General features: G+C 34.9%; 1 protein-coding gene across 4 annotated transcripts in view; it reads right to left on the bottom strand.

The window, feature by feature from the left end:
• Positions 1 to 3,445: 3,445 nt before the first annotated feature.
• LOC128855761 (alpha-1,6-mannosyl-glycoprotein 2-beta-N-acetylglucosaminyltransferase) overlaps positions 3,446 to 18,080 on the bottom strand; it is a 64,076-nt gene continuing 49,441 nt past the window's right edge. Inside the window, exons 6-12 of one of the 4 annotated variants that reach the window (XM_054090922.1) lie at positions 16,894 to 17,046; positions 16,730 to 16,818; positions 16,499 to 16,671; positions 16,236 to 16,396; positions 15,558 to 15,905; positions 6,140 to 6,354; positions 3,446 to 6,054 (exon numbers count right to left, since the gene is read on the bottom strand). In XM_054090922.1, coding sequence (XP_053946897.1) covers positions 5,826 to 6,054; positions 6,140 to 6,354; positions 15,558 to 15,905; positions 16,236 to 16,396; positions 16,499 to 16,671; positions 16,730 to 16,818; positions 16,894 to 17,046 — 1,368 coding nt within the window. In that variant the 3' untranslated portion in view covers positions 3,446 to 5,825. The remainder of the gene's footprint in view (positions 6,055 to 6,139; positions 6,355 to 15,557; positions 15,906 to 16,235; positions 16,397 to 16,498; positions 16,672 to 16,729; positions 16,819 to 16,893; positions 17,047 to 18,080) is intronic. The other 3 variants (XM_054090923.1, XM_054090924.1, XM_054090925.1) reach the window with 3 other exon arrangements.

The raw sequence follows: 18,080 nt of genomic DNA on the forward strand, positions 1-18,080 counted from the left end.
CTATGATGTATTACTCAATATCTTAAAATAAAAAGCAAATAAATAATTGGCGCTTACACTTCTGTTAAGTGTTTGGCCGAGCTTCTCCTCCTATTTGGGGCGTGCGTTGCGCACAAACCCATTCTGCTACGGCAGCCGAAACTAAGGAGTTTAAAATTTACTTCTAGGTTTCTTGCGTTAAGTGTTACTTAACCGCTAACACAGCTCTCCAAACAACAGATTGGGTAAAATATTACGTTAAGTTATGTAAGACTAACTGAGCTCTAAGATGTATTTATACTTTTATCTCATTTACTTAGGCCTAGTTTTTCAGTGCGGGCTTAACTGTGGTAAATTTTGAAACTAAGTTTAACCCTTTTGCATTATTCGACGGAATAATACGCGAACAAAAACTCGATTAACCCCAAGAGCGGAAAAATCCGTAATAAATTATTTGTTTATTAAAACTTGAGGGAAATAAATATGTAATTATGATAATCCTGTAACATTCTTTTCATTAGAACAAACAGTAAAAGTCTTACCGATGCAAGGTTTTTTGAGCGCATTTCGAGCGGTGATGCAAAAGGGTTAACCCTGCAAAAGCGAGCTTTTAAAGTTACATACTTTAGCTGAAAAGCGGCCTTAATGGGTTAGAGGTAGCCAGAATTTTCAAAAAATTGGATTTTGTTTTATATTTTCTGAAAGTATAATATCTAAAAAATATTGTGTGAAAATTTAAAGTGAATCCGATAAATACTTTTTGAGTTATTCAACAATTATTAAAGGGCGCTCGTGCGTTCCGGAGCAGATTGCAAAACTTTAAATGCGTTTTTCTCAAAACTATGTTTTCCGAACTGGTGATCTTATCTTAACTTAAAAACCGCTTGGTAAATTCAATAAAATTTGTACTGCTTTTGAAAAACATAAAAAAACTCGTGCTTGATCGAAGGATTGTTTCTTCAAAAATTTCGATTTTTTTTTATACCATTAATTGGTCGTTTTTTTCCCGAAAATCTGAAAAATATTTCCTGAGGCCGCCATATTGTTAATCTTGAAAAGAAAAAAACCTTCGAACAGGCTCAAGATTATCTATTATTGAAACTAATTTCTCTTGTCCGATTGATTTTAGATGAATCTACAAAGAACTTGTGATGATCACCGCAAGGGACTGCTGGAGAAACGGGCTCCACACAAACAGCGATAACTTTTACAATTATTAATTTTTTTTTTGAAATTTAGCTTAAGTCAAGTCGAAACATGATGTATTAATGTTATGTTTTTATTTTTGTAAAATAAAGCAATTGATTAGCAAAAAAAAATGATTGAAAATCATAATTTTTTCGGGCCTCTGACTACTCCTAACCCCTTAAACTTGCACTGAAAAACTGGCTTCTAGTAAAAACTTAATCAATAGTTAAAGTGAGCGTAAACAAATTTACGAAGTTGAAAGGTTAAAGGTTGTGGCAGCGCTAGGATTGTGAAAAATCAAAATTCATTAATATAGAAATGGAATTATAGAAAATTATATTGGGCTATTCAGAAAGTAAATTCGTTTCTTCCCGACAGAGGATTTAATAGTATTTTTTCACAGCTAACTTCACACTGAAGTCGCAGTGTCATTATATGTTTTGACAGCTGATATAGCAAGGCTTGTGTGTGAATAAGTTCAATTGATTTTATGCAGTAGTTTTTGGTCGATGCCCTTTTAAATATCGGGAGCAATAAGCAGCATTTTCGACATATTTTACTTTTTTACTATAGAAAAGGTACAAATACTGTTCAAGCCGGAAAGAAATTAACCGATTTGTATGCAGAAGATGTGTTGACTGACAATACGCCAGTGCCAGAACTGGTTTGCAAAAATTCGATCCGGCAATTTTGATGTCGAAGATACAACACGTTCTGGAAGGCCGGGAGAAGCTGATAAACACGCGATAAAGGTATTAATTGATGCAAACCGGCGAATAACAACATGTCAGATCGGTGAGAGCTTGAACTTATCGAATTCAACTGTTTATGACCACCTGAAAGGCCTGTGCTTAAGATCATCTTTCATTTTCACCACAACCAAAAAAAAATGAAATTACTTTCCGAACAACGCAATAGAACAAAAATTATTTGCTTTTCTTTACAAATAGTTAGGTTAGGTTAGGTTACTCAAAGGTTGACGGTTACCTAACCTAACAAATAGTAAAAGTAACGTATTTCTGAAAGTGCTTCCGAAATTGTGTATTAAAAAATAGAATTTATTTTTGCAACGCCAATTAATTCTTTCCAATTTCTTTTTTGTTTTTGTTTTTCTGTTCAAAATGCGAAACGAAATTTTTGTATTTGGACGGAAACTTAATTTCTAGTGTATATTATTTTGATGTACGCGCACACATACATACGCATGTATGATTATTTATTGCATTAGAATAAGTGTATGTCTGTATGTCTAGTCAAATCCTTATAGTTCTCTATTTTCTACTACTAATTTATGACAATAAGATTTGGTTGGCTTAATTTTTTTTGTTGTACAAAAACAAAGTTTTACAGTGGCATTTTTTGTGTTTTTTTGTGATTTATGCTACAATACATAATTTATGTTCGTTATTCTTAACAGTAAATGTTAATTAAAATATGACTAGATGTATTTTCAGTACTATATGCATTTTGAGATTTTCCGATTTCCTTTCTCTGTATTGCAATGCGGAAAAGTTTGAAATCTTTTTTTATTTATATTGACCTGCACAATGCCATCACAAAAATGCCTGTGCATGCCGGTTAGTATTTGTTAAAGTGATAATATTTAAAATAAATAGTTAAATTTGAGATATTTTCAATGTAAAAATTCTGTACATATACACATACATATATAATTATGTACTTATATGTACATATGCACCATTTAATTTTGTGGTTTTTGTTGTTTTTTTGTTGTAATTAACAAAAGATATTGGCATTGCTTGTGAGTAACATAGTGTTTTTTCATCTATTTATTAAAGGGGTTTCACTAATTCTTATTGCAATATTCCTATGAAACTATTCGTTTACTTTTTCGTAGTATCAGTTTTTAGCTACACGGGATTTGGATAATATTTAAATCTACTGATATTTTTATGAACCTTTATATTTATAGAATATCTAGAATTCGAATTTAAAACTTCAATAAGTGAAAAATCACATAATAGCAATTTTAACTATGAAACCTACAAAAGAAAATACAACTCTGAGATTCTCCACTCATTGCTTGGTACATTTAAATGTATTTATATGATCCTATGATCAGTTGAAAACTGTTAAATGTTGTATGTATGCATATTAAATGTTTCAATCTTGTGTCCGGTACAGTTCATGGGTTCGATGTGTAGCCCCCCGCTTTTAGGTTAGACAAAGACTAGTGCCAGTTTGGATAGTTTAGAGGCAGGCATAAGCAGGCTTATAACCATTATTAATTATTTACTAATCTATTTAAAATGAATTTTAAATTGAGATGAAATGTTTTAATCTAATTTCTGATTAAAAAAAAATAAACAAATTGTGCTAAGTGCCCATTTACACAGAGAAACATTTTGAAGGGAAACATTTTGTTCGTGGGAGAAGGGCGGAAGGGGAAGAAATAGAGGAGTTTGTGCTCGTATTCGAGGTTTGCTTCATTTTAATACCTGCGAAAAAATGTAGGGAAGAGAAAACCGTCTACAGCCATCCAGTGCTGTTGATGCAGTGGAGGAGAGAAAAGGAATATAGGCTGGAGAATTTCTTTAAGCCATCCCCAAAGGGCACGCTAAGGAATCTCAAGCGCCTAGCTGCCAGAGCCAGACATTTGAAGAGAAAGTGCTCAACAGTCCCTTTCTCTGCAGGATCACCACAGCTTCTGCAATAGGGGTTGTACGGAATTCCAAGCTTCTCAGCATGAGTACCGATCACCCAGTGACCAGTGAACACCGCAATGAGTTTGGAATTTGAATGGTGGCGGATTGCCATCACTTTAAGCGTTCTCTTAATATCGTATTGAGGCCATAGTGTTTTTGAAATAGCACACGATGAGACAGACCTCCATCTGTCTTACGCTTTTTTTTTAGAAAGAAATTGTGAAGTTTCCCTTTAACAACGGTCAAGCGGACACCGATGTCTGAGAAGGGGACAATTGAAACCTATTCTGTCGACCCCTTCCTGGCAAGCTGATCGGCATTTTCATTTTCCTCTATATTTCTGTGCCCAGGAACTCAGATAAGGGAAATGTTTGCTGCACGTTCGAGACGTTTGAGTTCCTCCTTACAGGTGTTTACGAGAAGAGAGCTGCAATACGGCGACGACAGGGGCTTGATTGTCGTTTGACTATCGGAAAAAATATTAATGTCTCCCTCCCAACAGCGATCCCAAAGCATTTTGCATGCTTGCAGGATCGCGAACACATCTGCTTGAAAAACGCTGCTCCTTTCCGGCAATTTAAAGGAGACCGAATATTGGCTGATTTAGAGAAAATCCCCGCTCCCACTCCAGATCCATCTTGGATCCGCCAGTGAAAACAGAAGTACCTATATCCGTGCTGACTCTGCCCTCTTTTCAATCTTGCTTGTTCGGAAAGATAGCCCTAGCACAACCCTCAAAACTCAGTTTGCGGATGTAGAGATCAGTGCGAAGTATAGAGTAGGAAGGGGAGATCTGCTTCAAGATGCTACTATGTCCTACAGGAAGTTGCCTCCAGAGGCCAATCTCCTTCAACCAAACAGCGCTCTGAGCAGCTGATGGGCGCTCTCCAATCGTTTTCATCGAGCCTGGCGTCAAGGTAAATGAGAAATACTATCGGAAAAGTATTCTGGAGTTGGTTGCTTTGAAATCGTGGGCAGACAAACATTTCGGTGGCAGACCATGGACGTTTCAACAGGACTCGTCAAGAGCGTCTCACAAAGCTCGAGTGAACGAAGAATGACTAAGTTAACAGTTGACAGTTAAGAACTTCATAAAGTTCACACAATGGCTCTCAAATTCACCAGAAGCGAATTCGATTGATTATTCTCTTTGGTCCAATTTAGAGAGAAAGGTCCTAAAAAATACCTAAGACTAAAAGATTACCCAGCCTCAAAGCGCTGAAAAAAGCCATTGTCCGCGAGTAGGCCAAAATATCTGCAAGTCACATTCGGGTAGCTTGCGATTCATTTGTGGACCGTCTCAAGGCCATAGTCAAGCCAAAAGGTGGTCATATTGAGCAAAAGTAAATTGATTCTTAATTTTGTATTACTTTCACACATTTTTTACTTTGAATTGAATAAAAGTAATTTTCCAAACTAAATGTATGGCGTTTTTAATTGGTTACACTTCGAGTGCCGAATCCTGTCAAAGATTTTCTACTTGAAAATAAACCATTTAATAACTATTGTTTTAAATCAATTTAAGGCTCTGTTAATAGTAATAAATCGGCACTTAAGGCCTCAAAGATGTTAAGGCCAAGTTTCTACTCCATTTCGGGGTATGCGTTTTAATGTTGCACTACTAATGGGGAGTCCGGTCCTTACATTTTACGCCCCTTCAAATGATAGTTGATTTAAAAAAAAAAATACTTTTCAAGGCAAAACACTTTTAGAGGCTTGACCATTGACTGACGAGGCGCTAACGTATTTAAAAAAAAGGTAATGTTTAATGTTTGCAGTCTACATCGAACCCATGACCAAATACACTGCCTTAGTGCTCCAAAAAAAAACCTCTTAAATTATTTAGCTATAACTGTGATATTTCCTATACATACACATCCTCGTTCCGCATTGTGCACTAAATAACCTTCTAATTGATTATTATTTTTCTTGCGTATTTGTTAGTGTCTAAATTTTGCTAATTCAGTGTGTCTTTGGTGATTTGGTTTTAATTCAACTTTCATTACTCGATTTCGTCATATTCATACACAATTGATGATCACGTCGATCGCCCCATCCGCCGTTACCCTTACGCAGTTTGGTCTTCTTCACTAAACTTGCCGCTGTTAGCGATAAGCTGCGTGGAAACAGCTGTTTAGACTTACGAGCTATACGTAAGACTTGTTGCACCTTCGCTATCACTTGATTGGATTCACAGTTTTTCTTCTTGTGATGGACGCCGCTGAAAAAAAAATTGAAATTGAAATTAGTAAAAAGAAATTGCTTGTGTAGTTCTTCAAGTTATTTTTCATCAGTCCCTAGCTTACCATTCGCCAATATGGAAGACTCTTGGACCTTTAACGATCATTGCATGCAGCTTCTTCTGCAAGCACTGCTGGGACACATAGTGCAGCGACCAGTCCCAATTGTAATCGTCGTAAAAACAGAAATGTTGCGCGCACTTTCGTATGTTGGACCAGGTGCTGCGATTGAATGCGAAACCCATATTATGTTTACTACTTATCCAGGGCATCACTTCGACCTTTGTGGAAAAGAAAACAAATTATGTCGTACTCTCAATCGGACTGGCATTGATTTCTCTATATTTCTTGTACGCCTAGATAATATATTTGTATGTATGTAGCCAAACATTAAAAAGTTTCGAACTCTGAAGCATGTTTTCAATATATAAATATGTACATATGTACAGTTTTGAAAATTACTCGCATTGTTATAAATTATAATTAAACCATGACATTAACTAAGCATAGAACGAAAAAAGTGAATTGGATGCAAATGGAGGAAACACCGAGGAGGAGCAGCTCGAATCATGCAATTTTAAGACGAATATTTTAATAAATTCTTTTTTAAAGCTTAAGGCTAGCAATAATTCAATAATAAAAATGTGGATAAATCACGCATCTTACTAACTTTCTTTACCACCGGCAAAAACCATAAATATTTATCCCAGGACTGTGTACAGACAGACACGCGAGTTTTGGTTATTTTATGCCAGCGATTGCTCTTTTGATGCTAGCACCAGGCAACTCCGTTGGCTGTGAAACAATTGTCAAACTTAAAACTCAGTTTGTGAAGACTGAACTTAACTTAACTTAAGAAATTTGCAACGATTGCGCAATACGTCAATGTGTTTTTTCTTTTAGACTATAAAACTGTTACATCTGTTCAGTCTGACTAATAAACGGTGATCAGATTGGAGGTGCTTCTTCCAAAAGGGGGTTTTCGACACACCACGCGTGACTATTGTCAAACTAAATACATATTTTCTCAGTATTCATTGACATTTCATCATGGAAAGACTTACGCCTCAACACCGTTTACAAATCATACAATTGTCTTACGAAAAACGACGCTCTGTGAAAAGTGTTCATCACGCGCTCAGGCCAACTTATGGTGTACATAACCGTCTTACCGAACGAACTATTCGGCAAGCCATCGGGAAAATTGAGCATAATTTTACATTACTCAATGATACTCGACCGATTAGACCACGTATAGGTCGATGTTTGGGGAATATTGCGGCTGTAAATGAGAGTTTTGCCGAAGGTCTGGAAGAATCGATTCGGCGCCGATCTCAACCACTTGACCTACCTTATGGTACTACTTGGGCGATTTTACGCAAATATCTAGTCCGCGATTTGAAGCCGGCGGATCTTCCAAAGCGTCATAATTTCCGTCGTTGGGCTCTTGATCCGATGATCCGCCGATAATCCGAATTTTGTTCAGCTATGAGGCTCATTTTTGGCTTAATGACTGCACCAATAAGCAAAATTACCATATTTGAGTTGAAGAGCAACCCGAAGCTATTCAAGAACAGCCATTAAATGCATTGAAAACAACCGTTTGGTGCGGCCGATGGGTTGGAGGTATCATCGGCCCATATTTCTTCAAGGGCGAGGCTGGTGTCAATGTAACAGTGAATGGCAAATGCTCTCTCGCCATGATATACGACTTTTTGATGCCAGAAATTGAAGCCCGCGATCTTCACAACATTTGGTTCTAACAAGACGGTGCTACTTTCCATACAGCCGGTGAAACAATGGATTTACGGCATAGTCGTTTTGATGAGGAATTTAAAGTGCGTATCGGACCAGTGGATTGGCTACCAAGATCGCGTGATATCACCCCTTTCGACTATTATTAGTGGGGGTATATAAGGTCTAAATGATTTGTGGATGTTCTCCAACGAGGAGATTTGTATAAAACTATAAAAGATTGGGTTATTAAAGTTTTCCTTAAACTTATTTTCCAAAAATAGATAGAATAAGTAAAAAGTATCAGAAATATTATTATGTTGATTCTGTTGATACAGTTTAAAAACAAATGTAGGAGTTATTTTTTTGGCGAAGGTAGGTGAAATGGATGAAGTACCACTTGGCACTCCTGGCACTAAAGCGCCGTTTTGAAACTATTATGAGGACTCAACATTCAGCCGGATACCGATGATCGGGTAAGAGGTCAGTCTCCTTCCTGGCAACCTATGTCCTGGAACCCAGTTCAGAGAAATGTTACCTGCAGACTCAAGAGATTTGATCTCCTCCTTACAGGAGTTGACTAGTTTGGATCTGCACCACGGCGTCGTCAAAGCCTTGATCGCGGCTTCACTATCGGGTAAAATGTTAATATCTCCCTAGCTTCCGCGTTCCTTAAGCATTTTGCATGCTTGCAGGAAAAACACTAGCAGTATTCGACAATTTTAAGGGAATAGAGAAATTATAAATTGGATTTAGAGAAAACTTCTGCTCCGACTCCCGATTCCATCTTGGGTACGTCAGTGAAGACAGAGGTATCAGCTTCGGTGCAGATTTTTGGAAAAAATATTTTAAAAAATTCATTTAATTTATAAAAACTCCATTTCTGGAGTTACTTTCAAATCGGTTCTTTAAATTTTTTCGAAATATTTTGGCAGAAGTATTAAAATATTGGGTATTGGAATAAGTTTGCGCCCTCGTAAAAGAGGTGACCCTGCTTATACTATTTTTGTGTTCGCTCTAGTAATACTATATGACTTGAAGGTGTATATGTGAGGTTTCGATCGCAGTAGTTGACATTCCTTTGAAGCGTGAAGATCCTTTTATATCTGGCGTCAAAAATGTCGACGTTTGTCCCGAAAAAATAGCATTTGCGGGAAGTCATGCCTCATTATTACCTTTTAAAGAAAAGTGCAGCTGAAACGAATTGTATATTGATCAATATTTATAGTAATCACGCTCTATCAGAGTGGTTTCGACGCTTCCAAAGCGGCAATTTCGACGTGAGCTATAAAGATCACGAAGGGGCACCGAAAAAAATTCGAAGATACTCAACTACAACAATTATTGGATGAATGTGCATGTCGAGCTCTTGATGATATCTCTAAAGAGTTGAATGTCGACAGAATAACCGTCGGTAAACGTTTACACGCGATGGGGAAGAAGCAGATTGCTGAATAATATTGAAGGAGGCCGTTTGATGTGACAGGTGTTTTTTTTTGTTTTATTTATGGCAGCTATTTAAAGCAAACATAAACAATCGTTGACATCCGATTGGCATAATAGCCTAGACAGGGGAATGAGAATCGATGGCAACATTGCCGAAAAATGACAGTTAATTGTGAATGAAAAATAGTGAAACTTTTAAAGAGAATTACAAGAAGGACAGGATGCAATGCTAATTTGCACTTACACATTCGAAATTTCATTAATACATAGTTTTGATATTTCGGAGCAGTTTGAGAAATTGCAATTAAAGATTTTCTTTTAATGAATAATTATTTCTTAATATGAAAGCAACTATTTGCCGCCTGCGGTTCATCTTTTACTGACAAAACTATTCAATACGCAAATCAGCTGTTATCTAATCCGCGTAACAACGGTCTGTCACACTAAAATTTTAACTAGAATTAACTGCCGGTAATCCCGATTAATGTCGTCTTCTGCCTAAGCTATAGCGCGCTTTGCTCTAAAGGCAGATTCGCCGTTCTTGTGCGGGCAACTTTTCATTTGTTTTCAATAATTTCTAGTCCAAAAGAGTTAAAGAGAAAATGGCAATCTAATCATCAAGTTGTTCGGACAGAAAGTCAGATTCAATTTGATTCGAACTAAACCATATTTTTGTCGCACTCTCATTGAGGCAGAGTAAGAAAATTAGCAACTTAAAGTTTCTCGACAGGAGTTGTGATTCCGATTTAAAGCTGAACAAATTTCTTAGCTCTGATCCTCAAGTATACGACAGGCAAGACATCGCGCCAGCTATTTTGAAAAATACAGTTTTGATTTATGCAGCAACAAGAAAGTCTATTCATCCATCATACCAGACGACCGTTAATGCCACTTAATGCTTCTATTGCCCGCGCTCTAAGAGAATTTAATGATCTCTCGAGTTCTATTCCGCTTGAATTTACGGTGTCAAAGATTGAATTTTATAAATTTCTACACTTTTTTTAAAATCTATTTATTTAACTATTTGTACTAATTTAGCTCATCTTAGCTCTAAATGGTCTGTAAAAACTATAATTATGTTTTATACTCGAAGTAAATGAAAACGAAAACAAAAAAATAAACATCAACTTATTTTTAAGCATATATTTTTTACCAAAAATTACTCAATATATCCTAGCCTAAATTTTGATGGTTTAAGGGTATTTACATATATCGAGTTTCAAACAACAGTCAGTAGTCACTTTACTGCTTGCTAGCCACTAATTACTGACTGCTTACGAGTACAATCACTAAGTCCACCTATTTCTTATTTAAACTATTCTCTGTACTACACTTGAAAAAGTAAATATAATGTCCTTTTCCCTAAATTAATTTTAACTTTAGCTTTCAGCAAACAAATGTGCACATAAAATACGGATTAGTAGATACCTCACGAAATTTATTTTGTGTTGGTGGCTTGGACACGTGTGATATACGGTACACAACCTAAACAATTAGAATACGTAATTTAATATTTTATCCAAAAAGTTTTTTCACACGCATACACAAGTACACAACAAAATGGCACGCACACACATATACACGTATGTACACATATAAGTGATATAAATGATAGATTCTTAGGTCGAATTAAGCGGCGTACTAAAGTGGGAAACATGCATACATGCATACAAGCATACATACGAAGGTACTATATGAAAATAAGCGTTTCAAGTGCATACTACTGGCATAGTAATTAACTATTTTTATGGTAATGAGATTTTATGTGAAATAATCAGAAGGTTGATATAAAACATTGAAAGGCACTTGAACTTCGAAGCTTGATATTTCCGCTCCTACACCTGTTAAGTGCACCTCTTATATACTCGCAGACGTATTTATTTTGTCTTCACAAAGTGTGCACAAGGTTTCATAAAAAATGAAATAGAATAAAAAACCGGTTGCTTTATCCTTAAGGAAGAAACAAAAGGATAAAGGGCTAATAAAATATGGACGACGATAGGAAAAAAATTGTAATAAAATTATGATTTTCTCGAGCTAGAGAATATTTCGATTAAAGAAAAAATTATTGAAAAAAAAATATGAATACTGTTGAGCAAAATATATATAATACAGGGTACATACGGTACTTGAAGACATGCAATGTTAACCCTTTGGGGATGGCGCCGGTCGACGGGCGAGCGTCACTGAGGGCGAGAGGTATTGGAGTGCGCAGTAAAGAAAATAAATACGTTGAACGTTCTAAAAACTAAAGATTTATTTAACAAATTTTTCATAAAATCAAAAAATAATTATAATCAAACTACTATCGCTGCTAATGTTGAAAGCCTGAGTGGATTCCTTATTGCACGGATTTCACCCCAACTTGCCGAAGTAATGCCGTCATATTCCGTCTTATCAGATTCAAAGTAGTATTCGTTAGATCTAACGTATCATATCTAGGTCGCTTAGCCATCGTGCGTAGGATAAAATATAAAATATATAAAAAGCCTGATGTATCCTCTGGAAGTGACACTGAGAGACTGAATCGAAGAACTGAAATTCGTTCTGACTCTACCGTTGTCTCACATCGTAAGTTTACATTACAAGGAAGATAAGACGTCAATTAATTAATGGTCCCTAATGTCTTTGAATGAAAACGTGACTCTAATTTGGGCAGCTATATGCCGACACGCGTTCGGAACGGTAAACGGTTTGGGCGGCTATATATAATGCCAAGCCCTTTTGGAGTTACATAAAATCCAAGAAAAACTGCTCAAATATAGCTGATTCGGTTTGTCTTAAAGGGTCTCAGCTAATTCTATTTCTGCTGCTGCCAATCTTTTTGCTAAATTTTTTTCTTCGAATTTTATTTCAGACAATACTGATTTTGCCTTTGCTTATGAAGGTATCCTGTTCAACTTATATACTTTCATCAACTTTAGGAAATTTAATTTGACTGACGTTGATGTGATTGTTTAAACCAGCTTAAGCTAATACCGATGTTGACGGCCTATCGGTTATCCGAATTAAAAGTTGTTCTGCTTTGATTACGCCTTTAAAGCATATTTTCAACATGGCACTTTCTGCTGGAGACTTCATTGATGACTTTTGAACTTTGAACTTTTATTACGCCTATACTTAATATTGAAAATTATAGGCCGATTTCAAGCTAACTACAGTTTCTAAATTTTTTGAGTGTATAGTCAAAGACAAAATATACTTTGCTGTTAAAAATTTGTTATGCCTCAATCAAATTGAGTTTGTGCCTGGCAGATCTACGTTAACGAATTTAGCTACCTTAATGGAAGTTTGTTTGGATGTCTTTTAAAGGCGTTTTCAAATGGATGCAATCTATACAGTTTTTTCTAAGGCTTTTGATGGGGTATCTCAACCAATATTGATAGCTAAACTTGAGGGTTATCGCTTACACTCTCCACTTCTTGAGTAGTTAATTTCCTATCATAGTAAGAGACACTGCCTCGACACTATATATCTATCAATAATCAGTAAGCGTACTGTTTGTTGATTAAATAAATATAAAAATATATGGCTATAACTTCCCGAAACCATTATTTTTCTTTTTGCTCTTTGTCAGATAAGACATGGAGGACTGCAACTTATTTCAAGAAATGAAAAGACGTGCAGTTATCGTCACTAAATGTGCAAATCACACCGATTTAGAAATCTCTATTTTTCTTAATTGCGCCCGTTCATTCGTTCATAAGGTTCACCGTGAATTGGAAGCATCAGGCGGCGATGCAGAATCTGTTGCAAAACGTAAAAAACCCCATCCAATCTGCAGAATTCATTGAATAAGCTCAAGCGATCATTGACAAGGACTCTTCAAAATCATTGGGGCCCTTGCAAGGGAGGTTAGTTCTTCTGAGGGCCTTATCCGTTACGTTATGCGCAGAAGACAATTTATACCGTAGCAAACACGATAACAGTGAGTTATCCGATCAAACCGTCTTCTAAACAAAATTAAACATCCTGAAGCGACTGAGATGTTATGGTTTTTTTGTGACAAAAAATTTTGACCAAGACCAAAAGACCAACTGCAGAAATGACAGATTTCTATGTTTAAATACTACAGAGATTCCAGTTTTCATGCACACAAAGTTTCCAGCTACTGTTGTGGTTTTGGGTATTGTGAGCAACAAGGGAAGTGTCATACCACTACACTTCTTTATTCAAAGATTTTGAGTGAATTCTGCTACATATATTGACGTTCTGGGACAGTAGTGAACCCCTGCTTACCTTTCAGCAAGTCTTTGCTCCTTTTCTCAAAGCGATGACGACCCTAGAATGGATGGCTGAAAATTTCCATGACCACAACACATCGAACATATGACTATCCATCTCTACAGACCTTAATCCCCTGGATTACGACGTATGGGCCGTAGTTTAACGTGAAACCAATAAGCATTCTCATAACACCATATCTTTTCTGATGGTTAATATGAATAAGGAAACATGAAACGTTTCCCGCAGTGTCGCATTAAAACGACATAGTACTCAATGTACTTTACCGTTATATCATTAGGTGAACTTGTGTCTTCATTTTTACTTAGAGAGGCATAGCAAATTGGATATTGAAATTGAAGCCGTTTTTCACAAACCTTTAATATTTTTAGTTAGGACGTTCTTGCAATAAACGAGCGATACGTCTCGGGAAATATAAATTTCTCAAAGGTTGAAGAACAATGTTTTTGGTGTTTGTTCTGAGAGAAACGAACTTTTATGATCTGGGATTAAAACAGACATGCCCAACACTTGTGCTCGCGAACGAAAATAGCCTTTGTATCTTCAAGTGTACACATGTGGAGCTTATGTACTTTTACCGCACATGACAGATCGCGTCATGTTAGAAAGCAGTCGTGTAACCCCATACCAATACTTTCTACTAAATGCGTCTTTTTTTCTCCCGATTACTTCTTTGAGGAGCATAGAATCTTTACAAAGCTTCTCTAACTAAATGTGTTTTAACATCTCTAAAATTTCTGTTTTGACTTGATTCCATTTTCTCATGTGCGCACCTTCCAGTTTTTATAATTCATTTTCAAAATTTAATCAAGCAAATCGCGGATCGCTGTATTCGACCATGCAAATCGTTCGATAAAATGAAAACTGAGTTGCCAAACTACGAAATGATAGCTTATGTTAAGACAGTAATGGCAACGTTACCACCACAGTCGGTTTAATGTTACCCGAACGGCCGTATTTATATCCAGCCAAGGACTATCACTTCAGCAGCATTCCTCGTACATGTATGAGGAATGTACACACTATTACAACAGCAATAACAGTGATGGTAAAAAATTTGGTAAGGCAGACAACAGTAAAATTCGCGGTCTCTATCTGACATTTCTGTTTTAACAGAGCTTTTTTAACATCATCTGTAGAATGTGCAAATGTACGGTAATGTCTGCAGTCGGCTTTCGTTTGCAGCCCTCACACCATCACACACTTGACTGCCTGTCAAACTCTGGCCTGTCAAAAGCTAGGGGGAAGAGTGTTTTTACTTGTATTTTTGTACGTGAACAACGTACAATTTTAATCAGAATTACTGCGCCGGTAATCCCGATTAACGCCGCTGTCTGTCTAGGCTGCTTAGAACGGTTGCTATAAAAACCAGTCTCTCTAAAATTCCACCAAGTAACAGTTATTTTTACAGTAAGGTTATTTTTAAAATTGTACACATTTTAAAACGCCTTTGTTCAAATCACAAAATCTAATTTTAGAGTCTATTTGAAAGTTACATAATCACAAGTATGTTTGTGTGAATGCATTAATGTGTGAATGTGTGTAGAGTTCTTGGAATGAACCGTTAAAAGGAATGACGTCAAACAGTACAATGCAAAAGTAAAGTTAATACTTTTAATTTTTAATGCGACTTCCACAAACGCAACAACTCAAAATAGCACAGCTTTACATTTTCGTGCAAATGGCGAACAAATTAAAGTGAAAACTTGGACAGTTCGGCAGTCAGCAATAAAAATGGCGCTAAATAAAAAAGGGGAAAAGGAGAAAGCAAGAAGCAAGAAAAAAGGCATGGGATATTAACTAACAGCCCCCATGCCAACACACACATAAAAAATTCTCCACATAAAAATATACAAATAAACAAATGCATGAAGACCGCATAGCAAATGACGACAAACAGGCCATATCGATTAATGATTTAACTAATTTAGTTACTTAAATACAAAGCATACAAATATAATACAAATAATTGTCAGGGCTATATGACAGCATGGATAGGTTACTTTGTAGCTATTTTTATTTTTAGTTTTGTTTGCATTTTTTCTATTAGCCCAACTACCTTCTGATAGACAGAATACAGTGATGGTAGCACGTGATAACTCCACGATTGCTGTGCGGCGCTTTTATCTGTTGTGGTTGTGGTGGAAGTGGTTATGGTATTGTGGTTGTTAATGATGCGTGCGTTGTTGGTGTTGGTGATTGTATCACCGACATACACTTTTTCTTTATTATTTTCATTAAAATACTTTTTATTAAAACTATTCGCAGCTGATGTGGACGATGACGATGACGATGCGTGCGATGACAATTGCTGTGAGTTTCTATTTTTATTGCGATTATATCCTAATAAATTGCTGGAAGTGAGCAGCGAGGAAGCATATTGGCTGCTAAGGGATTTCTTATTAGTCTGTCGCCAATCAAAATATATATTCACAAATGAAACGATCCATTAAATTAATAAACAAATAAATTGGGGGAAGTATTTGTAGCGCAGTGATGTGTGAAGTAAAATCGAACGAAAATATATTTTTGTAATAATAAAAAAGAGAGAAAGAGAGAGAAATAGGTTAATGAGCTCAAAAGCAGTTTGAAAGCGTTAATTTTAATATGCGTTCTGTTATGTTGTTTCTTGAAAGAATATTGTTGAATATCCTTGGAAAAGAATAATTATTAAGCACCCTTAAGTTTCAAAATAAATTTAGTTTGTTTTTTGTGAAATTCAAATACTAAAACTTACTTTACTGTTATATGTATAGTAGTTGAATGTCTTTAAATATGTGCCCAGCGAGAGTATATCGCAGTGCGGGCATAGACTACCTATTGAAGACTGCATCATATCGAGGAGATAGAGAAAGTCTTCGGCTACGTAATGATCTTCCTCTAGGAACAATACCAGACCTGCAAACAGAGTTCAGTTTTCATTATTCAATACGTCACCATTTTCAATTAAAGTATATTCATAAAGTAAAGTATAAAGTATATTTTTGCATCGTAACCAACCTGTATGATAACGGGTCACATCCAATTGATCGAATACTCGATTCGCCTTCCACCACCAATGATGTTTGGTCTGTGTGAATTTCGCTTCCCTGTAATGGCCGTATAGGTCTGGGTACAGCGCATTGTTGCATTTTCGTGTTATGGCTCTGTTAAAAAGAAATTGAACAAAATTGCTGAGGAAATGGTAAGGATAGATAGAAAAAGTGTGATTGTTAAAAATGTGGCACTCACTGATCCTTTTTCATGTCACGCGGACAGTCGTTCGGGTCTACGCCGGGAAACTCATTCGGATGCGTTTGTATAGAGTAGGGATAAAATATCTGCGAAAAGGAAAAAAATAAATACACTGTTTTTGATCCAATAGTGGAACTTGAATGATTTCGTGTTTTAGTTACCTGAATCACCTTACAAAAATCTATAGTTTGCACCAAATCATTGATGTCATCGTCGTAATAGTCATGCGAGAATATTAATAAAGTCTTGGAAATATCCCTGGCCTGCGCCAGGCTAACAATCAAATGGCGTAGATAGGTTATACGTGTATGCACCTGAATTAAAAACAGAAAATATATATGTATTTATGTATTTCACCTAAAATAAAATGAAACAAAGTGGTACAGAAGCAAAAAAAAAAAATTATAAATTCTTTTAAAATAAATACATAGAAAACTAAAAAATAAATATATAAAAGAATATAAAAATATAAAAAAAAAATAAATATATAAAAAAATGAATAAAATAAAGTTAAGTGAAATAAAATAATATCCCATAAAATAAAAAAAAGAAAAGTAAAAATGTTTTAAAAGAAATAATATTATTAGACAAAAATATTAAAAAACAAAAAAATTACAATAAAACGAATTAAAAAAAATTATATTGAATAAAAAATAGTTCTAAAAAAATTAAATTAACAAAAAAAAAAAAAATCAAAGAAAGTGAGTTAAAATAGCAAACAAAATAAAGCAAAATGCAACAAAATAAAATAAAATCAAAATTCTTTACTAAAGGTGTAGTAAAATTAAAAAAAAATTTAAGTAAAAAAATTAAAATTAAATTAAGAAAATATAATAAAATAACAAAACATGAAATAAAATGTAATAATGAAGTGAAAATCAACTAAACTAAAATAAAATTAAAAACAAATTGTTTTAAAGAAATATTGGAATATTAAGAAGAAAAAATTTAAATAAAATAAAATTCAAGAAAAAAATTAAATTTAGAAAAAAAAGTTTTTAAAAAATATAGAAAAATTAACAAATTAATTAAAATAAAAATAAGAAAAAAATTAAAATAATATAAAATAAAGTGAGTTAAAATAATATCATATAAACTTAAATGAAATAAAATAAAATGGACTAAAATAAAATTAATTGAAATAATACATACAATAATATCAAACAAAAGAAATGAAATGAAGCAAACTGGAGCAAGATAAAATAAAATAAAATTAAAAATTGTTTTAAAATATACAGAAAAATTAAAAACAATAAAAATATTATTAAAATAAAATTAATAGGTCTATTTATAAGTTCGTGCGGTTTTACAACAGATGGCGTAACTTGATTATTATTCCATCGATCCA

The sequence above is a fragment of the Anastrepha ludens genome, chromosome 2 (genome assembly GCF_028408465.1).
Source record: "Anastrepha ludens isolate Willacy chromosome 2, idAnaLude1.1, whole genome shotgun sequence".
NCBI classification, from domain to species: Eukaryota; Metazoa; Arthropoda; class Insecta; order Diptera; family Tephritidae; genus Anastrepha; species Anastrepha ludens.